The following is a 23285-nucleotide window of genomic DNA, read 5'->3' on the forward strand; positions in this document are numbered from 1 at the left end:
TTTAAAAATGAACTATTGGAAAAAAAAAAAAGAACTATTGGGACTTCATCACGATAAAAACTTTTGCACAGCAAAGGAAACAGTCGACAAAACCAAAAGACAACCTACAGAATGGGAGAAGGTAGTTGCAAATGTCTTATCGGATAAAGGGCTAGTATCCAAGATCTATAGAAAACTTACCAAACTCAACACCCAAAAAACAAATAATCCAGTCAAGAAATGGGTAGAAGACGTGAACAGACATTTCTCCAAAGAAGACATACAAATGCCAACAGACACATGAAAAAATGCTCAACAGCAGTAGGCATCGTGGAAATACAAATCCAAACCACAATGAGTTACCACCTCACATTTTCACACCAGTCAGAATGGCTAAAATTAAGAACTCAGTAAACAACAGATGTTGGCGAGGATTCGGAGAAATCCTTGCTGCACTGTTGGTGGGAATGCAAGCTGGTACAGTCACTCTGGAAAACAGTAGGGAGATTCCTCAAGAAGTTAAAAACCAAGCTACCCTACAACCCAGCAATTGCACTGCTAGGTATTTACCCAAAAGATACAAACATTGTGATCCGAACGGGAACCTGCACCCCAATGTTTATAGCAACAATGTCCACAATAGCCAAACCATGGAAAGAGCCCAGATGTCCATGGACAGATGAATGGATAAAGAAGAGGTGGTGTATATATATACAATGGAATATTACTCAGCCATAAAAAAAAATGAAATCTTACCATTTGCAATGACATGGATGGAACTAGAGGGTATTACACCTGAAAAGGTGTACAAAATAGCGAATTGCCATGTAACTCAATAATTCCAATCTTGGGTATTTACCCAAAGAAAATGAAAACACCAATTCTTTAATTATTTTTTAATAAGATGTAGCTATTTTAAAATATGGAATTTAAAGTGTGCCTGGAAGGATCAGTCGGTTAAGCGTCTGACTCTGATTTCAGCCTGGGTCCTGATCTTAGGGTCATGAGATCGAGCCCTCTGTTTGGCTCTACACTCTCATGGAAGCTCCTTGAGAACCTCTCCCTCTTCCTCTGCCCTTCCCCCTGTTCTCTCTCTCTCTCTCAAATAAATAAATTAATAAAATCTTTAAAATATGGAATTTAAAAGAGAAGAAACAGCAGCTCCCAACATCAGGAGCTGGTCTGACACTGACAGCTGGGCTCAGCGTGGTCAGAAGCTGGCTAATGCCCACCACTTGGCCATATTCTTCTCCTGTGGGACATAAGCCAGTCACCTCACAGAACATCAGCATCAGACAAGGACGCTCGGAAACCATGACATCACTTTGTGTCATTAGAGACAAAACAAGGCACTGTACAACCCACAAAATACCAAATACCTCCGTCTGTTGGCTAATGTGAGCAATCGCTGCTTCTTTACCATGACTGCTTTATCCTCACTCTGGTCTGGCCTGCCTAGAGAGGAGATTCATTGAGATGCTCAACCAAAGAATTGCCCACACGTCCTGACAACACACAATCAGGAGTGAGTCCCAGCTTCCACAGATCTTCAAAAACACCCACCCAAAATGGAACTAGAGGGTATTATGCTAAGCGAAATAAGTCAATCAGAGAAAGACAACTATCATATGATCTCACTGATATGTGGAATTTAAGAAACAAAACAGAGGATCATAGGGGAAGGGAGGGAAAAATAAAACGATGAAATCAGAGAAGGAGACAAACCATAAGGGACTCTTAATCATAGGAAACAAACTGAGGGTTGCTGGAGGGGAGGGAGGCGGAGGGATGGGGTAACTGGGTGATAGACATTAAGGAGGGCATGTGATGTAATGACCACTGGGTATTATATAAGACTGATGAATCACTGACCTCTACCTCTGAAACCAATAATACATTATATGCTAATTAATTGAATTTAAATTTTAAAAATGGGAAAAAAAGAAAAGCAACTGTCAAAAAAAAACCCAAATACAAAAACAAAAAACACCCATCCAAAGCCCATATCCTTATAGGTTCCAACACCTTCATATTAAGATGCTCCATGGCCCACAAAGGGGTGCGTTCTTTCTCACTGCAACAAGTAATAGATCCAACTTGAATGCCCACAGGTGCTCCTGGTGGTCTTGGGCTAAAGAACATTGAAGCATGTTACCCTTTTGTCTGCCACAATTGTTTTCATGTCTTTTAGTTTGATCATGACATGTGTTTGTATCTTTGTGAGTGTGTGGTTGACATGCCAAAATTTCATGTTTTTCTTTATGGGTTTTCATCATTGGGGCCATGCTTAGAGAATTCTTCATCCCACAATTGTAAACATTTCATGTATATTTTCCCCTCAGTAGAAATGAAGAGCAGAGGGTTTCAAAGGTGAAGGGAAACACAGAGAATTGTCTGAATTTGGGCAAAAGTATGGCGAGGTGAAAGAGGTAAAAGTTTCTAAGTGGGAGGAATCTAAGATGTCCATCTTCTGCTTTATTTTTGCAAGTATTACAGGGCCTCCAAGGTATCTGATATATGTTGTGTTCAATAATGTTCTCACTTGGGCTCAGTGAAGACTTATGTGCCTCCTATTGAACGCAAACACCAACAAGACACCCAAACTTTACAGACACATCAATTAGCTCCAGTGATGGGCATTTTTGAACACTTACGACCTTGACGTAAAACATCATGTTTTGGTTAATGCCTGTAAACTTTAGCTGTTATAATGCGTATCAATTATACTTTCATGCTGTATTTTAAGCATATGTCTCAGACCCACATAGACAAATCCATGACTTCCATTTGAAGATAAATTTAATATACATATACCTATGAGTCACACAGTATCTTTTTTGAGGAGAATCCTGAAAACTAAGAGCGTTCTAGATATATACTGTCTGAATGGTAGCTCTATGAGCCTCATACGGCTACTTAAATTCCTATTCGTTTAAAACAATTAAAAATGCCACTGCTCAGCACACTCGCCACATTTCAAGTGCCACCTGCATGTCGGTAACCACATGCATCTCGTGGCCACCATACTGGACAGCGCAGATACAGAAGAATTCCTTCCGCACAGAATGTTGTATTGGACCGTACCGCTCTGCATGCTTTCTGGACCGCAAGCCAGATGCATTAGACACATGTAAACTGAAAAGACCAATATGATTTATCTTACAGACGACATCAGATTCTGTCTGGGATGTGAATACCTATGGGGCTGGTGTGTCACAAAATCAAAGTCGGTTGTGCATGGGTCTGGTGCCTTTAGGCACAAACTGTTCCCAGTTACTAAAGGGAAATCCCTGTCCCTCCAACTCCCTTCCCAAACTGAGCACCCTCTCTGGCACCACATTTCCAGGAGGTGAGTTCTCTTCTAGATGCACTCAGGGGCTAAAGTCAGAGCTGAGTTTTCAGAGGCAGGAAGTGCAGCTCAGGGAAAGGGATTCTACTGAGTGAAGAGGAAGCTTGCTCGGTCAGAAGAGCATGCGACTGTTGATCCCAGGGTCATGAGTTCAAACCCCACATTGGGTGTAGAGATCACTAAAAATAAATAAACATTAAAAAAAAAAAAAGAAAGAAAAAAGGAAAATGGCAAAAGAATCCGCTCCCATCCTGCCAGTTTGGTGTCATTGTCCTGACAACCTCAGCTGGCATCGTGGAGCATGAAGAAGCAAGATGAAAACACACAGGAGGGAAAATCTTGGGATTCTTTTTCTAGGGATGTAATACACACGTGCAAATAAAATGCCTCAATGGAAAAAAACAAACAAAAAAACTAGTATCACTTGAAAACATCCTGGTTGAAGCATTAAAAATTATCTTACTAAATTATTCTCAAATCCACATTTTAAACATGTCTTATATGATGGTGTGGGATGTACAGCATATCCCTAAGCCCCCAGGAAAATAATTTGCATGAACTTAACTGGACTGGGGTTGTTTTTGTTGTTGTTGTTGTTGTTACAAAATGCCATTTTTACTTGAAGGAATGAATGACACAGAAACTTGGATTATTTAGGATATTTGGCCGACAGTTTCTTGAAAATGAACATGACCCTACCCCTTCATTAAAATCAACTCACACATGACAGCTGACACTACTTGTTGCCCTGATTAAATGTAAACTCTCAAGAGAAAATCAGAATTTTGGAAAACTTGTGATCCACCAATAAGCTTGACAGCTTCTCCCTACTGACAAACTTTCCTGTCAGGATCTGTGATAATAGTAAAACAAATGGGATGTTTTGATAACTTGATTCCAGTCTAATAAACATGGGAACAACACATTGCTTTAAGACAAATCAAGTTTTAGGGACGCCTGGGTGGCTCAGATGGTTAAGCATCTGCCTTCGGCTCAGGTCATGATCCCAGGGTCCTGGGATCGAGCCCCACATCGGGCTCTGTGCTCAGCAGGAAGCCCGCTTCTCCCTCTCCCTCTGCCTGCCTGTCTGCCTACTTGTGATCTCTCTCTCTGTGTCAAATAAATAAATAAAAATCTTAAAAAAAAAAAAAGACAAATCAAGTTTTAGTACAAGATCCATTCAGTATGCAAGCTGGGCCCATGGATTTTAATGTAACAGAAGGACATACTCAATGATACTGTTTCAGGTGCCACTTTGCAAATAACCTTACAGAAAGTATAACTTGTATAGTTTTAATATAGTATCAAACATGACTATCCACAATTATCTGAAAAGGTTATGAAACATGCTATTCTCCCATATTTGTGCAAGGCTGTTAATATTTTCATATACTTCAACCAAAACAACACAATAAATGCAGAAGCAAATCTGAACATCCAGGGGTCTTCGAAGGAGACAGACAAGAACAAGAAAGAGACTTGCAAACTGGAAAATGTAACAAAAATCCACTTTTCTCACTGCCCTGTTTACTTGGGGAAATAGTTATTTTTCATAAAAGCAATATTTCTGTTTATGTCAAGGGTTATTAATGTGATTCTAAATGAATTAATACATGTTTAACCCTGTTTTATTCCTACTATGGTAAACACTGATAGATATAACCCATAGATGCAAAATTATCCTTGGGATCCTCCGTAATTTGTAAGACCATAGAGATATCCTGTGATCATAATTTTTGAGAATCACTGACTCACACAACTCCTGGGCCACGACTCAGGGAGACAAGGTGACAAAGAGCGCACTGTGCAGTAAGCGAGGGACCGGGGCAAAGTCGCATTTCCCCGGGAAGGCCTGCCTGTCAACAGCGGTGTCTGGGGCTGGAGAGTCCCTCTCCCTGGGTTTCACGTCTCACTCCCACAACGCGTCAGGTCCTCCCGCCGGGATACTAGTGACGCGACCGCAGTTCGCAATCCCATTGGGTGTCGGGTTTCTGGAGAACCCAATCAGCGGCACCGAGATTCCGGGTTCGAAAGTCCTGACCACACCCACAGGGACGCACCTACTCCTCAGACCCTGAAGGTCTGGGCCGTGGGGCCCCGAACCCTCGTCCTGCTGCTGTCGGGGGCCCTGGCCGAGACCGAGACCTGGGCGGGTGAGTGCGTGGGGCGGGAGGAAAGGGCCTCTGCGGGGCCGGAGCGAGGGGAGCTTCGGGCGGGGACGCGGGACCCCCGGGAAGGCGCCTCTCCGCCGCCCCCCGCCCCGCCCCGGCCTGTGCCCCCCCGTCCCTCCCGCCTCCGCCCTGCCCTCCCGGCCGCCTGCACCTGCGCCCCGGGCCCAGCGCCCCTCCGCGCCCGCAGGCTCCCACTCCCTGAAGTATTTCCGCACCGCCGTGTCCCGCCCGGCCGCAGGGAGCCCCGCTTCGTGGTCGTCGGCTACGTGGACGACACGCCGTTCGTGCGGCTCGACGGCGACGCGGCGGGCGCCGTGGGTGGAGCGGGAGGGGCCGGAGTACTGGGACCGGGAGACGCGAAGCGCCAAGGCCGCGCCCAGCTGTCGCGACGGAACCGATGGATCGCTGGCGGCTACTACGTCAGAGCGCGGCGGCCGAGCGGCGCGGGGTCCGGTCCACGTCGCGACCCCCATCCCCGCCGACGGGCCTCGGTCGCCCCGAGTGTCGGGGTCCGAGCGTCACACCGAGGCTGCGGAGCCCACCCCGCCCGGACCTTGGAAGAGCCCGCCGGAACTTTTAAGCGGTTTTACTTTGTGTGGACTTAGTCGTTTGTCCAGCACCAGGGGTGGTGACAGTCAGAGCTGACCGCGCGGGCGGTCTCACACCCTCCAGCGGATGTTTGGCTGCGGCTTGGGGCCGGCCGGTGTGGCCGAGCACGACAGCAACGACGCGCAGAGCGAGTGCGTGAAGTCGCTCCGCAGGTCCCTGGAGACGGGGAACCAGCCGCTGCAGCGCGCAGGTGCCAGGGGCCGCGGGGCCTCCACTGGGGCTGGCTTCCCACCAGGAGGGGCAAGTGGACTCAGTGTCAGAATACCACCTCCCCCATGGGTGGGGAGAAGGAGCTCAGCCTCCGTGTTCATGTTCCTACTGTTGAGTGACTCACCCAGAGGGCCGCTTTCTCTATAGGACAATTGAGGAATCCAGTCTCTCCCGGGAGGCAGGTGGAGACCATCAGTGGTTCCTTTTGACCCTAACAGCCACCTTGTGAACCATGACTTAACGTCCATCTGAGAATATCTCTGTTCTGCGTCTGAGAACATCTTTGGACATCTGACTCCGGGTTTTCTGACTCAATCACCTGCCACCATTGTCAGGACCAACAGTGTGCTCTCCCCCTTAGACCTACAGCGTCCTACCCTGGGCCATCTCCCTGATTCTAGAATTTTCCAAGGATTAGGAGATCCCAAAGGCTAGGCTGGTGTCTGGGTTTTGTGCTTTTTCCATCCGAACCAATTGCCCTGTCCACCTCAAGATGGTCAAATGAATGCTGTTTCAGTGGTCCATAAAGGTACACCCAAGTGTGGATTTCGGATTCTTCTTCCTCAGAACCGCCCAAAACACATGTGAGCCATCACCCCATCTCTGACCATGATGTCACCCTGAGGTGCTGGGCCCTGGGCTTCTACCCTGCAGAGGTCACCCTGACCTGGCAGCAGGATAGGGAGGACCTGACCCAGGACACAGAGCTTGTGGAGACCAGGCCTGCAGGGGATGGGACCTTCCAGAAGTGGGCGGCTGTGGTGGTGCCTTATGGACAGGAGCAGAGATACACGTGCCATGTGCAGCATGAGGGGCTGCCCGAGCCCATCACCTTAACATGGGGTAAGGAGGGGTTTGGGGTAGAGCCTCTTCTCAGGAAACCTTCTGGAGAATTTTGGCAAAGTGTGGACTCAGGCTACAGGTCTGGGCCCTTCACCTTCCCTTCCCTTTCCAGAGCCACCTCCTCAGCCCATCATGGGCATCATTGCTGGTCTGGTTCTTTTTGTGATCACTGTGGTCATCGTAGCTGTGATCTGGAGAAAGAAGTGCTCAGGTAGGAAACTGAGTTTTCTTGTCCCCTTGGGGGGTTTCCTAGGTATGAGATGGCCCTGCCTTGTTACTGGGAAGTACCATCCACACGCATGGACTTGCCCACTCTGGAGCTGATTACTAACATTCACTCTGTAGCAAACACTTATGAAAAGGAAGGGCAAATTTTCATCTTGGTAATTCTGGTGATGGGGACCTGATTCCCAGCAGTCAAAGGACAGAGAGGAAGGTCCCTGCTGAGGACAGACCTCCAGCAAGTCAGGTGGTCCAGTGACCACACACCTCGGTTCTTCATGTTTCCTGATGCTGTTCTGGGTTTTCAGTCACAATTCTACAAACTTCATTTTGGACCAGGGCTAGGAGCGTCCTCTAGGATCGCATGGCCCAGCCTTGTCCAGGCCTCTGACATGATGTTTTCTTCCCACAGGTCAAATAACAAGAAACTACTCCCACTCTGCACATAAGGATGGAGGGGGTGATCCCTGAGACCCTTGGTTAGTGTAGACAGGACCCCATGGGGAGCTCACCCACCCCATAAGCTCCTGTCCTTTCCCCCAGTAGGCAATGACATTGCCCAGGGCTGTGATGTGCGTCTCACAGCAACTATAGTGAGACCTCTGAGGGCCTGATGTGGGGAGGGCTTGGGGCACTAGGGACACTTTGAGCATGCAGGGGGCTGTTGAGAATGTCCGCACTTATGTGATTGACCTAAATTTGTACATGATTGTTTTTCACAGCGTGAGACCAGCTGCCTTGTGGGGCCTGAGAGATGCAAGATTTGTTCACACTTCCACTTGGTAACACCAACAACCCCTGACTTCTCTTTGTGCAAAAAGTGTCAGAAAGTGTCTGTGTTCCTATGAGCATAACGTGAGGAGGTGGGGAGAGTGGCCCACCCTGCCCACCACGCCCCCTTCCCGTACTGACCTGCCTTCTCATTTCTGATGTGCTTTCCTGTTCCAGCAGAGGCAGGGCTGGACCGTCACCATCCCTGTCTTTATTTCATGCTGGACTGAGTACGAATGACTTACTTCCCTATTGAAAATGAGAATCCAGATATGAGTTTGTGTTTTTTAACACTTGGCATGTGGGGTTGATGAGGTAATAAAAGAGGAGATTTGTAAAATTGAGACAGCAAATAAGCGGAAGCACTGAGAACCTTCCAGAACTTTTGTTTGCTGTGTTGAGTCTATTGCAGGTGGGGATAGGAGAAGGCTCCGAGGAGCCGAGCGGGGATGGGGCCTGTGCCCAGTCAGTGCTCAGTGCATCATGGGTATGACATGCTCACCCCTCAGCTGGGTCATCTCTCTGCTCTGTGTCCTTGTCTCACCAGGACCTGTGATCACAGAGACTTGGACGTCACCTGTCACCAGGACCTTGTGCAGCAAGAGCTTCCTGTGACTGGGTCAGCTTAGGCTCAGGCCCAGGTCATGACATAGCCCCCATTTTGGGTGGTTTTTTTCATTGTTTCTGTAGAGCATCAGGCCTGTTCTTGCTCTTGTGAACTTGTCCCGTTCTCCCCTGGGCGACCCCGTCAGTTACAGCAGCGGGTGTCCTTTGGGCTGTGGTTCCCACAGGCCTAGTTCAGGCCCTGCACACAGGAATCTCTGTGGTATGGAGGGATGAACTTCCAGATTCATCCATGTCTTCCCCTCCCTCTAGAGCTATTGTCTGGATTATTCTTTAGATTCTGGAGATAGAGGAGGAATCTGAAAGGTTCTCATCCTTATTAAACTTCAGTTAGTTTCTACCTTCTCTGCTGCTCTGCTCTCTCTCCCTGCCCTTAGTTCAGTGATCTTAGTGCTGGCTCCGATCCAAGTGCATGGATTTATAAAGCAGAGTCTAACATGGATTTCTAGGTGGTTGAAGAAAAGGACCCGTAAAGGCTAAGTACAGTGTTTCTGAAGGGAGAACTCTGTGTGCTGTGTGCGCCCGAGACATGGTGGGGGGGGGAGGGGCTGAGCAGAGCGAGGGAGGGGAGGGCAGCCCGGACGGCGAGGTGGGCGAACGGGGGGGCGGGAGCTGCCACGGAACAGCTGTGCCTGAGGCGCATCTGGAAGAGGGGGTCCTCTACCTGCTCATTCGTTCAACTGATAATTGTCATGTGCCACATACAGGCCACACTATGTTTCATCTAGGACACCTCAGTGAGACTAAGGAGAGGGAAAACTTGCTGGTCTTGTAGAGACTATGTTCTAGTGGTAAGGGGCAGACTGCGCTTGTCTCTCAATGTGGAGATTGGGGCAGTGGCCCGCTTGGGCAGTCAGTAATCCAGGTGTAATTTTGACTCCTCAAAAACTTAAGTACTAAGAGCCTACTGTTGACTGGAAGCCTTCGTGATAAAATACACAGTTGTTTAACATATATTTTATATGCTACATATATTATATACTGTATTCTAATAATTAAGCTAGAGAAAATAGTAAGAAATCCTAAGGAAGAAAAATGCATGGATGGTATTTACTGTATAAAAGTCCACAGGTAAGGGGTGGTGCGCAGTCCAAACCAGGGTCATTCAGAGGTGAACTGTGTATTGTGCAAGCTCAGTACATAAGGGAAGGGTTTCAATAGGAAGTTGGTAGGTGCTGTGAGGAAGGTGACCCAGAGAGCACCGTGCTGGGACAGGTATGATGGCTACTCTACTCCAGGGATCGGGGAGCCTCACTGAGAAGGTGACCTCTGAGAGGTTTGAAGGACATGAAGGAGTTGTGTAAGAGGAGGTCTCGGGGGAGCTCCTTCCAGCCAGGGAACCCTCAGCGCACACGCACCAGGGCAGGGGCGTGTCCTGTGTTCAAGGAAAGGTGAGGAAGCTGGTGTGGCTGGAGCAGAGAGCAGACGAAATGAGGTCAGAGGTCAGCCATGTCACGGAGGTCTGAGGAAATAGAAGGCTTTTGAGTTTTCTCTGAGTGAGCTGTGGAATTATAAGAATGAACGAACAGATCAATGGGATTGACTTTCTAGCAGCACCTTGCAGAATGGAGAGGTGCAGGGCAAGCGACCAGTAGGGAAAGCGTAGGAAACCAGCGAAGTGTCCCAGGTGGGGGACATGGGCTGTACGGCTGGGGCGTAAGGAGGGAAAATAATAAGAAGTGATGGGGTGCTGGAAATATTTACAGATGGACTTTGCAGCATTTCCTAATGGATTCATTCTGGGTGGTGAGAAGGAGGAATCAAGGAGGGCATCCAGTATTTCAGACTGCAAGTAGAAATGTGTGGTGCCTTCATGGAAATGGAGAAGACTCTAGAAGTAGCATATCTGGGGAAGCAGCATCACAGGCAACCACTTTAGGAATATGGAATCTGAGATGTCTATTAGAAATGAAAGCGGGGTTGGCAGTTGGATACAGAGTGCAGGGTAGGAGAAATATCTGGGTGGGAGAAATAGATTTGGGAAGTGATGTTATATAAATGATGTTTAAAGCCTTCAGCAGAGATGAGGTCACCAAGGGGGCGATGGCCTTAGAAGAGAAAGGAACAGGACCAAACCCTGGACTCCTCAGGGCTCAGCAAGCTGATCAGAGCGCACACCCAGAGCGTACTGCACAGTCTGGTTCTGCATCTAGAAGACACATAGATCAGGGAGGCCCGACCTTCATCGTGCACAGTAATTGCCTGGACTATGAAGATCTAGCCAGTCTGGAGTAGAGCGTGAGATTCTGGGTTGATAACGGGTCGGTGCTGCCGCTGCTGCTGATCTTCGGATCCCACACTGAGTAGCAAGCACATAGAGCAGGATCCCCACATGGCTGGGCACCAACCTCTCCCGTAGGCCTTATTAACTGATTCCTAGGCCCTCGCCCAGCATTCTAAGATGGTGGGTCTTGGGAGAGGCCTGAGTATTTTGTAACAAAGCCAAAAGCAACTCTTGGGGCTCCACCAGATAGGGAAACAATGAAGTCATTGATGAGAGCACTCATTGTGGGAAGAGGTCTTACATACACATTTAATTGGTTTTTGGGGGATGCCTGGGTGACTCGGTTGGGTGTCCAACTCTTGGTTTTGGCTCAAGTCGTGATCTGAGGGTCATGAGATTGAGCCCCGAGTCAGGCTTCCGACTCAGCGTGGAGTTTGAAATTCTCTCCCTCTCTCTCTGCCCCTCCCACACACACACGCAGGTACGCACACTCTCTGTCTGTCTCTCTTTCAAATAAATAAACAAAATCTTTAAATGGTTTTTTTGTAGGAAGAAAAATGCAAGACATGCTGGGAGAAACATATTTTCTCTCCCAGGGGGCACAGCCAGGTGGCAGATGAGGAAGTGCTTATCAGCTCAACATAAAATCTTGGAGTTACTAAGAGTGTAGGTCTTAATGTTTGCATCTCACAAGGAAATGGTAACTATGTGACATGCGGGTATTAGCTAATGCTGTGATTTTAGTGGTTGTTATCATTTTGCAGGATAGAAATATATCAATCAACAGGTTGTACCCCTAAGCTTGCTTACACAATGGTGTATATCAATCATATCTCTGTAAAGCTGGAAAAAAATGTCTGAAATCTTGCTCTTGGAAACTCTTCCCTACATGGGTTTCTGACTCCTTGTGATACATATGTACAGTTACAGAGAGATTTAGGGAAGAGAGGGCACATGGCGTTTGTTTTGTTTCAAGGAAAGCCACTGAGCAGGCTTGAGGCTACACAGCCGGGAGCAGAATCCACGCTGGACCCTCGATGGAGGCCCACATCCAGCCAGCACCCTGCTACTGGGTATTGATGCCCCTGTCCACACCACTGACTCCCCTGAGGGAGGACACTGGGCTCTGAGGCTGGGACTGCTATCGCTGCTGCCCCTGACCGCTGCATGACCCCGCTGTGACACTGCTCGGACCCCCTGCGCCCAATGCACGGACGCTGTCCCAGTGTGTCTGTCACGTGTCCTGAGTCAGAGTCTGGCAGGTGGTCACGTGAGTGTTGACACTTCATGTCATGTCCAACTACAAGACTGTTTGACAAAGTGGGTTCTCTTCTCTATGGATGGAGGTGGTCTCTGCCTCCATCAAGATTGTTTACGTGTGGAAAGCCTCCTTTACTTGGGAAGAGACGTACAAGTTCTGGGAATGGACATTGGGGGTCAGGAATGGAAATGAATGATGAGTTTCCACATGTGGAGCAGTGATCTGAGACTAGAACTTGATTGGGTACATTGTAGGCATGCAAGTCTGCTTGGATGAAGGAGTGACTCATAAATGGCATCTTTCAACTTATTCCCTTGATGCTTGTTATGGGTCCAGCTGATGTCTACTCCAGTTCCTACTCACAAGTAAGTGGAGTAGCATTGTTGCATGATGAAGTGATTATTCAACATGCCTTCTCCCAGCCTTTGTCTCTTCCTGGGGTTAAAAACCCAGATCTGTATCACTTCAGATGATCCACATATATACACTGACATTTTACATTTCTTTATACATGCACATATTTCTGAGGAGAGTGTCCATATTAGGTTTTAGTGGCCTCCACAAAAGTCTAAAAAACCACTCCATTTTATTTTTATTTTTTAAAAGATTTTATTTATTTGACAGAGAGAGACACAGTGAGAGAGGGAACACAAGCAGGGGCAGTGGGAGAGGGAGAAGCAGGCTTCCCGCCAAGCAGGGAGCCCAATGCGGGACTCGATCCCAGGACCCCAGGACCATGACCCGAGCCGAAGGCAGATGCCTAACGACTGAGCCACCCGGGTACCCCTGTCCATGTTTTAATTGCATTACTTGGTTTTTGGTGTTAAGTTGTATCAGTTTTTTTTAATATATTTTGGATACTAACCTTTTATTGGACATGTCATTTGCAAATATCTTCTCCCATTCAGTATGTTGTCTTTTAGTTTTGTTGACTGTTTCCTTCGCTGTGCAGAAGCTTTTTATTTTGATGTGGTTCCAATAGTTTATTTTTGCTTTTGTTTCCCTTGCCTCAGGAGACAGATCTAAAAAATGTTGTCATGGCCAATGTCAGAGAAACTACTGCTTGTGCTCTTTTCTAGGATTTTTATGGTTTCAGGTCTCACATTTAATCCATTTTGAGTTCATTAATCCTTAATCCATTTTGAGTTTATTTTGGGTATGGTGTAAGAAAGTGGTCCAGTTTCATTTAGTTCTTGTCTTACTTGACCAAACAGCAAACTTCAGCTCTGTTAACCATTCCCTAATTCCTGAAATTTTGCCTTGCTGTACTAGTCAGTGTTCTCCAGAGTAACAGAACCAATATGATACAGGTAGGCAGGTAGGTAGGTAGGTAGGTGATAGATTTAGTATAAGGAAACAGCTCACGTGACTCTGGAGGCTGACAAATTCCAGGATCTGCCGTTGGCAAGCCAGAGACTCAAGAGAGCTGATGGTATAATTCCAGTCTGAAGGCCTACAGGCTAGAGACCCAGGAAGCGCGGATGTTTCAGTCTGAGCCCAAAGGCAGGAAAAAAAACCCCAAACATGTCCAGCTCAAGGAAGTCCAGCAGGAGGAACCTTCCACTCACTTAGCAGAGGGTCAGCCTTTTATTCTATTCAGGCCTCTAACCGACTTGACGGGGACTCCCACGTTGAGGAGGGCAATCTGCTTTACTCAGTCCACTGATTCAAATGTCAGCTTCATCCAGAAACACCCTCACAGAACCCAGAATAGTGTCTGACCGAATGTCTGGCACCTGGTGACCCAATCAAGTTGACACATAAAATCAGCCATCACATTTGCCCTCTGAGATACCACCACTTATTTCTCCTCCTGTTTGCCTGCTACCCTTATTCGGTCTCTGCAGGTGGCTCCTCTTGTGTATCACTAGTCCTCAGTGCTCTGTTTGGGGTATTTTTCCTTCAGCCTCCTCTCCCTGGGAGATTTTAGTCTCCCTTATGACCCCTGGGGCTATCTGTACACATTTGTATCGCCAGCCCAGGTGCCATGTCTGAGCTCTCAGCTCTATGTGGAGAAGCCTCAAAGCCCTTGTGAGTAGTTGTCTCATGTCCCGATGTGGGTAGCAATTTCATAAGATCACTTGATAGGGCATTTCTTTTTGTCACAAGTGTCAACCTCAACGCTTACTTGAGTATACTTCACGCATGGATTTTTCCACAAGTGTGTGTGAAAAATCTTGAATCAACAGCTCTTCTGTTCCAGCACTTACGCTCTCCCAGTTTGCGAATATTTATCTTGACAGCCAATCTAGTGGATGTTGGAATGGAGGTAGGTCTGATATCATGTGGCACACTTACCGCCTTCGGGCATCGTGGCAGAGTAAATTCTCAAATCCACCTGATAACAGTTGAATTCCTAAAAGCAGCTATCTAGGACTAGTTTAATTATTTCCAACCATTGCTATGGAAGATGATGTCCAGAAGACTATCCGGAAAAATTAAAATGTGTGTGGACCGTGGAGGGGAGCATACTAATTAGCATGCATAGGGACTCACTCCATGCAATTTTCTTTTTGGCATTATCAAACTCAACAATCCTAAAACAGAAATTCATCCTTCACCAATATGTTCCCCCATTTTCCTCTTCCTGAGTTACTTTGGTGAATAATCTCACTGAGATCATTGTCCAAGGCAGAAGCCCAGTCATCACCTTAACTCCATGGTCTTTCATCCCCACATCCAATCAATCAGAAGTCTTGCTCAATACACCTGCTAAATATCTGTGAAATCCTTCACTTCTCCCCACCCCAACTGCCAATGCCTTAATTCATAGCCATGAGTGCAGACGGATCCTTGGTGGAGGACAGGGATATAATCAACGGCAGCAGAGCCTCAGTCCTCAGCAGGGCCATCGGTGTGCCCATCATGCTTACTCGAGCCGTCTTCCTACAGGAGTCCTCTAACAGAGACCTGTTAGATGTGGTTCCAATGCTTGGATTATTGGAATTGCTTAAGTGACCTCCCTGGATCCTCTGTCTTCCCCCCTCTAACCTACCCTCCACACAGCAACCAGATTGATCTTCCCAAAACAGAGGAAAATGTCGCTCCCCCCAATTATAACCTCCAGTGATGGCTCACTGTTCTTAGGATAAGGCCCTAACTCCGTAGTAGGGGCTGATCACTTTGTCAGCTGCATCTTCTCCACTCCCACCAATGTGTGTGCCCTTGGGCAAGTGATGTAATCTCTCATTGCCTCCATTTTCTCATCTATAAAATGGAATTATAACGGTTGAATTAACAAGAGTTAATTCTCTTAAAGTGCTGGTAACAATGCTAATTGGTAACAATTATCTATCATTAACTAATATTATTACTTCTCTTTAGGAACTCTACAATCCAGCCACACAGAATGTCTTTCACTTCTTCAAGGAGGCCATGCTCTCTCTCACCTCCACGGCTTTCCACTTCTCTCTACCCAGAACACTTCTCCCCTCCCCAGCCCTACTCTCTCCTCACCCTTAACCTGGTGACCCCCTAGTTGTCCTTCAGGTCTTAGTTTAGATGTCTAATGCTCTAGGAAGCCTTCTATGTCCCTTATACTGTGCCTTCCTGTGTTCTCTTGACTCCCAGTACTATTTCCTTTTTTTTTTTTTTAGTAGGCTCCATGCCCAGTGTGGAGCCCAACATGGGGCTTGAACTCACGACCCTGAGATCAAGACCTGAGCTGAGATCGACAGTTGGATGCTTAACTGGCTGAGCCACCCAGGTGCACCCCCAGTACTATTTCTATGTGAACACCTGTTATTCTGTGTGTTCTCCAGGATAAGTCCCATAAGGTCATAGATTGTGGTAATGCTAGAAGCTAGCACAGTGCCTGGCACGTAGTAGGTATTCAGCAGGAAATATTTGTGGAACAAATGAATGAATGCTGAGAACTTCCCCAGGGGTTCAGAAGCTAACTTCTCCTTAGAAGAGCAAAGAAAGGTGAATAATCTGGCCCCCTCATATTTAGGCATCTGAAGGGGAGGTAGTAGAGGTTCTATTTTCCATTCCCCACATTTCAGGACTTGTTGCAGAAGGGTAAGGAGGTTCTTCATTTTTTCTTCAAATTTTTATTTAAATTCTAGTTAGTTAACATATTGTGTAATAGTGGTTTCAGGAGTAGAATTTAGTGATTCTGACTTACATATAACACCCAGTGCTCATCATAACAAGTGCCCTCCTTAATACTCACCTCCCTCCATCAAACTTCAGTTTGTTCTCTACCGTTGAGCCTCTTATGTTTTGCTTCCCTCTTTTTTTTTCCCCTTCCCATACGTTCATCTATTTTGTTTCTTAAATTCCACAAGTGAAATCATATGGTATTTGTCTTTCTCTGACTTATTTCGCTTAGCATGATACACGTTCCATCCATGTGGTTGCAAATAGCAGGATTTCATTCTTTGTGATAGCTGAGTAATATTCCATTATACACGCACACACACACAAACACACACACACCCCACATTTTCTTTATCCATTCATCAGTTGATGGACAATTGGGCTCTCTCCATAGTTTGGCTATTGTTGATAATGCTGCTATAAACATCAGGGTGCATGTACCCCTTTCAATCTGTATTTTTGAACCCGTTGGGTAAATACCTAGTAGTGCAATTGCTGGGTCATAGGGTGGTTCTATTTGTAACTTTTTGAGGAGCCTGCATACTAAGGAGATTCTTCGAATGGGAGTAGGAAGATAGTTCCTGCCGCTCTGTGGGGGTTGTACACTTGGAAACAGATCTCATGACTTGAGAGATTCACCGGGAAATCAGCCTGCTCTCAAGGTCAGCCCTTGAGCTGTATCTGGTGGCCTCTGAGTCAAGAGAAGCTGCCAGCTCCCAGGTCACACCATGCCTGGGAAGGGTTCTCCGAAATAATTAGGATGCTACCTAGGACAACTTGTGGCCATGCTGGAAGAAACCAGAGCTGGCTTGTATGGTGGGAACCTCCTGGGCGGGAACCGTGTAGCCCAAGAGGGAGGGCTAACATCCAGATGCATGTGGCTCAGAACGAAATGTGGTTCACCCCATCCAGCACTAGGGCTCCAGGCCTGGAGAGATGCCCAGTACTCCAGCCACAGTGCCCATGCCCACTCTCTGTTAGAGGACTCCTGTAGGAAGACGGCTCAAGTAAGCATGATGGGCACACTGATGGCCCTGCTGAGGACGGAGGCTCTGCGGCTGTTGATTATATCCCTGTCCTCCACCAAGAATCCGTCTGCACTCACGGCTACGAAAACTCAGGTCACTGAAGAAGAGGGTGCAGGGGGTGGCATGGCATCTGCCTTCTCCCTGGGCCTCTGGGATTAGGTCTGGCCCCAGTGCTTATGGGACTGATGGTCAGCAGCAAGTTTGCTGAGAAACTGGAGATTCTGAAAGTGTCCGTGATTCCAAAGGTGACTCAGTGTGGCCTAGACTTGTGGGAGGGCCGCTCTGCCTCTGCAGGGACACCACTGCCATCCTGCAGAGCAATTCCAGAGTGCCAGGAAGGAGACAGCACCCTGGGCCTGACTACTGGCTTTTTCCACGAAAACTGGGAAGACCCAGGGTGAGAAGGCCTTAGGAATCAACCATGTGGGGAGATGCCAGTGACGTTCTGGTAAGTGTTTAACTGGCTATCCCAGTGGGGTCAGGGGGCTCCGATTTGTGGCATTCTGCCAAATTTCCATGGTGTAAATAATCCCACCGTGACTGATTTCAAACTACCAACATGACCTCACTGAATGTGGAATTAGGAAGTGATACACACAATCAGCTCTTGCAAGTCAGGGCACCACTGGGAGAGGTCTGGGTAAGGAGCTGAGGAACCGAGAAGAGCCACAGGTCAGGAGAGTCCTCACAGCTGTCATAAACTCACAAAGGCACATGTCCTGGAAACCTGCCCAGTGTGGTGTCAATACTTACTTCAGACACATTTGGTTGTGCCTACCTGACCCCTCAGTGGTCACCTAGTTGACTGCCTACATAGGGCAGTGGTGGTCTTATGCAGTTCTGAGGGGGTCTTCTGGGTCTGCCTTCCATGCTGTGAGGGCCCAAACTTGACTCAGAGATGCCCTTGAAGGCCCCTGGCTAGAGCTGGGGAGAGGCTGATCTCCAAAGAGCTGGTCCCTACATCCTAAGTGGAGGCAAATGGCCGGAGAACACTCTGGCAACCCAGGTCCTGAAGGTATGAAATTCCAGCTTCATATCTTGGAGTGGATGCAGTCTGGAGTTTAAGGAATGTGAAGACACATCCAACATGCTAGCTCCATAGGTAGCACTGCTAAACCCCTCCCACAGTAATCTGGAAAAACCTTTGTGGGAAGCTTTTGACCTTTTGACCCCTCCTAGAACAGACTGTAGGCTCACAGCAGCTTTTTTTTTTTTCAGTGCCATACCCCAAACACATAGAGCAGCACCTAGTCAAAAATGGGTATTTAATAACTATTACTGAATCTACTGGAAACATCCAGAATTCAAATGGCTACTGTATGACAAAAAAGTTACACCAGATTAAAGTGTTCACAGAGCCCAAAGGGAAGTGGGTAGTAGAGACAGTGGGTCTGGAAATTGGATCTGGGGTGGGGATCTGCTATAGAATTTGGTAAAGCAAACAAGAAGCAGGATATGATGCATGGAGATTAAAGTAGTGAGCTCTGGTAACCCCTAGTGGGTACACTGTTCGGGGGTGCTGCAGACGGGAGAAATACAGCATGTATTTACTGAGCACCTACTACAGACCCAACCCTCTCCTGGAATTCGTATGCTCTTCTAAACGGACAAAATGAGTTGAACAAGACAGTTCATTATTTCTCATCAATACAAGGCCCATCTTCTCCCTAGAAGCCCCTACTCCTACTGCCTCAACTCCCATTTATAGAAAAAGCTGAAAGAAGTGACCAAGTGGGAAGTTTAACTGTTCAGAAGAACAAGCTCTTGGCCTACTGTTAGCAGGGGCAGCATTCTGCTCAAATCAGGTCCTGTACCTGTTAACAAGACTGCCATCTCTTGGTGGGGGACAGTGATTACATGATTCTCTTTACTTTCGTAGGTTCTGAGCTTAGGACCACAATGCAAGTTAGATGTTCCTTCTCTTAATTTGTGTCAAATAGAGTTAATTGTTAGGATTCTTTAGAGGCCTAGAATGTGTTTTGAGAACATATTTAGGGCATCCCTAAGTTTCTAGGATGCCCTTAGCTATGAAGTGGGGAGATTCTATACAGAGTCAGGATGTAAAAAGCAAACACGCAGTTGGGAGAGAATCGCCCATCGCAGGCACTCTTGCAGCTGTGCTGACTGCCTGGATAGTGGTTCAGAGGAAAAAGTAGTGAGAGAAGGGCTGGAGATAGGTAACGGGGATTTAGGTCTTTCTCTAAAAAGAGCAGCTTCCAATCGGAGAAGCAGATGACGAGTATCCAGCTATCGAACCCACAAAGGGCAAAGTCCCCCGCCCAGGCACAGTCTGATTGCTGAGATGAAGCACGCCTAGAGGTAGAGTAAGCCCTTTCTAGGTTAACGTAATCAGATGTATGTGGGACACCTGCCACTCACTGCAAAGCGCTTCACAGAGCAGGCTGGCTGTATTCATCTGTGTAATAAAGCTGACTCTGAAACAAACCCTTTTTACCCAGTTTCTCAGAGTCCTGTTGTAGAGAACATGCCTTTAATTAGAGTCAGACTACACAGTGGTGGGGCTCAGCTATACTGTGGTTTGGTGCCACAGGCAGAAAAGTTACCATGTATTTTTCTAGGCAAGCAAAATGTAGATGTTTAATATCAGATATCTCTCCAGGGAAAGAACATCCTGTAGCTCAGAGAAATGATGCAAAAGTTTGGGCTAGTTTTTGGTTTGTCTTTTAAAAATAGAACATTCAGGTTTTTGCTTGTGAGCAGTGCCATAACTGGGATAATTATTTAGGCCTCACAACTGCATGTCAGGGTTTTTAAGGGATGAAGAAATTGAGGCTCAGGGAGGTTGAGTAACTTGCTCAAGGTCACATAGTTACAAATGGCAGGGCTGGGATTCAGACCCAGCTAGTCTGACTTTTAAATGTTAAGTTTTCTTTTTCTTAGGCTTGTACTTAAGAGCTCAACTTTCTTAACTTGTGTGGCACACTGGAGAAGAACGTGGTGTGTGGAAAGCAGAGGTTGTAAGTCACCCTGTGTCTAGCAGCTGAAGGAGGGAATGGTCAGTCTGTGAGATTAGTCTTAGCCGGTGGCCTTCAGGCTCTTCCAGTCAAGATGTTTCTTCTTCCAGGATCTTTGCTCTAACGATAAGAATGTTCACTGCAACATTGTTTTTAAGAGTAAAAAGCGGGAGGCATTGGTCTCTAACATGCCCAACAGCTCCCGGGTGTCCTGTGGTCAGTTACCACGGGACCTTGGAGGGTTGCCCCCACCACCACTGGGGGCAAGGAGATACAAGCGTGAGAACGTCAAAATGGGACAATATTTTTGTAAATATCTAAAAAAAAAAAAAAACCCAACCAAAAAACAATGCTATGAAAGAACTAATTACTTGTACAAACTACACAGCCCGTGCTTTGTTTTCTAGCATCCAAGACAACTTAGGAGGATTTCTGTGGCAATGAAGCATATTTTACTGGAAATGAAGTTGATTTTTTCAAGCTCCCAAAAGTAAACGTAAATGGCTGTTCATACAAAGTAATAGTTGCACTGTCTTTTTCTTGGGTGGTTGGGAGATCATTTTATCTTGGATACTCTGCCATAGGATTTTGTGGAATTGGGAGCCTAATTGATTTCATTCTTATTTCAGTGCGGATTGTTGGACCTTCAGATGGAAGTGGTTATCTTATAGATTCTTATGGAACCAGACTTACAAGACTATTACTAATAAAACATTTAGGAAAATAGTTACAACCATAAACATTTTTTAAAAGAAACAGACTGAGGGACACCTGGGTGGCTCAGTTAGTTAAGTGTCTGCCTTCGGCTCAGGTCATGATTCCAGGATTCTGGGATCGAGTCCCACATCGGGCTCCTTGCTCAGCGGAGTCTGCTTCTTCCTCTCCCTCTGCCCCTCCCCCTGCTTATACTCTCTCTCTGTCAAATAAATAAAATCTTTAAAAAATTTTTAAAAAAAGAAACAGACTGAGCCTCCTTGATTTTAATAGAGAACTCACAGTATGTGGATTTCCAGACTTTCCTTTTTCCTTCTTTGCATATCATATTATGGGTTCTATGTGATTTTATTGTTACTTTTATTTTGTTGTTTTAGTTAAAAGTACTATTCTGAGATTTATTTAATAGGACTTTCTTTGAGAGCTGTATAAAAAAAAGAAAGTAAAAGGTTTAAAGCAACCTAGATCAAAAACAGACTGGAAAAACAAATTATGGTACAAACACACAATGGAATAATAGGCAGCTAGAACAAAGAAAGAGGAAGTTCCTTGTGTTGTGATACGGAACCATCACGCAAGATATATCTGAAAAAAAGCAAGGCATAGAATAGTGTACAGTCTGTCGTAATTCGTTTTAAGGAAGGGAAAAGACTATGTGTATATTGCTTGTACAGTCAGAGAAGATCTCTGGAAGGACACCCAAAGAACTGGTAACACTCATCAGCACTGTGCCAGGAAGTGGTCACTGGGGGACAAGGGTGATAGGATTTTCACTTTCCATCCCTTTGTACCTTCTGATTTTAAAGCATGCAACCATATTACCTATTCAAAAAATGTGTATCTGTACTCTTCTAACAGTGAATTATGATGTGAGCTTAAAAAAAGGGGTGTCTGGGTGGCTCAGTCAGTTAAGTGGCCAACTCTTGGTTTTGGCTCAGGTCATGATCTCAGGGTCCTAAGATCGAGCCCTGCGTCAGGCTCCGTGCTCAGTGGGGAGTCTATTTGAGGATTCTCTCTCCCTCTCCCTCCACTTTGACAGGCTCTCCCCCAACCCCCCACCTAAAATAAATAAATAAATCTTAAAAAAAAAAAAACCCAACAGAATATACAAAAATTTATATATGCCCACACAATCATATACACAAAATACACGTACAGGGGAAATTCAATGTTACATCAAGATGGTAATAATCTTTTATTTTTAATAATCTTTTATTTATCAGGATTTTTATGATGTGGTTAGAATACTCAAGTCCTGTTTGTATGTTTAACTCACTTCCACCATGACTGCACAGCGTTCCAATCAGTAATCAAGTTCCAGAGATGGAAATGAAGATTAGGACTCTGGGTTCCCAATATTTTCAGAATACTCAACAAAGGAAAAAATCTACAGTCCCTAAAAAGTTGGTGAGTCAATACTTCCCAATCCTTAATGAAAACACAGGGAGTATAAATAAAGAACTACAAAGTATGGTTCTCCAGGTAGACAGTAAAAAGGGAGAGGAAAATACCTGTCCATCGGGTAGCAAACTGCTGAATGACATAATGTGCAGTTTCATAATCCTACGAGAGAGCTCCCTGTTTCAAATCACTACTCTTCAGCTTCCTGTTTCTTCCTTCATTCTCACTAGTAACCAAGGAGACCACAGGTTTTCCTAAGCTTCTATCTCCCAAACATCAAACTAGTTCTCTTTCTGTTTAAAAGAGGGGGGAGGCAGCAAAAGAGAAATGACTTTTAACTTAAACATAAATAAATAAATACATAAATACATAAATAAAATTGCGTTCTCATAAAACCAATGCCCTTGTTTTCTGACACTAGGTAAAAAAGATTTGGGGGCACTTGGCTGCTTCCATCAGTGGAGCGTGTTGTTAACTCAGTGTTGTTAAGTCTGAGCCCCACGCTGGGCATAGAGTTTACTAAATAAATAAAATAGATTCAGAAACAACTTCCGAATCCCAGCTGAAAGAAGGGAATCCACCCCCTCCTGAAACCAGGTAAGCAGTGACCTACCTCTGGAATGAAAAGGAAAAACAGTCAGGGCCTTAACAGAGCGCATCTGCTATGGCCATGATCTTGGGCTTGGTTCTTAGGCTGACATTCACTTGAGTCTATCATCTGATACAGTCACTTTCTTGGTTGCAATTTATGAGCTACCAGTGTTTACTTGCGAGACTGTGTGGGAGCTGGAAGGGAAGAAGAT

General features: G+C 46.1%; 1 protein-coding gene and 1 pseudogene across 2 annotated transcripts; both read left to right on the forward strand.

The window, feature by feature from the left end:
* The first annotated feature begins 5392 nt into the window (after positions 1–5392).
* On the forward strand, positions 5393–20719 carry LOC118524247 (putative HLA class I histocompatibility antigen, alpha chain H). Of its 2 annotated transcripts, XM_078055392.1 has the most exons (6): positions 5393–6298; positions 6886–7161; positions 7274–7372; positions 7796–7862; positions 8106–8165; positions 15588–20719. In XM_078055392.1, exons 1-4 carry the CDS (start codon positions 6175–6177, stop codon positions 7852–7854), a joined length of 558 nt encoding a protein of 185 aa, XP_077911518.1. In that variant the 5' UTR covers positions 5393–6174; the 3' UTR covers positions 7855–7862; positions 8106–8165; positions 15588–20719. The 2 variants fall into 2 exon arrangements, 1 of the variants encoding a protein (XP_077911518.1); XR_013441272.1 differs by lacking the exons at positions 5393–6298; positions 7796–7862; positions 15588–20719 and having other exon boundaries at positions 7132–7161; positions 8106–8498.
* On the forward strand, positions 20555–23212 carry LOC144378929 (TM2 domain-containing protein 1 pseudogene; annotated as a pseudogene).
* The last annotated feature ends 73 nt before the right edge of the window (positions 23213–23285 follow it).

This window comes from Halichoerus grypus, chromosome 9 (genome assembly GCF_964656455.1).
Source record: "Halichoerus grypus chromosome 9, mHalGry1.hap1.1, whole genome shotgun sequence".
Lineage (NCBI taxonomy): Eukaryota > Metazoa > Chordata > Mammalia > Carnivora > Phocidae > Halichoerus > Halichoerus grypus.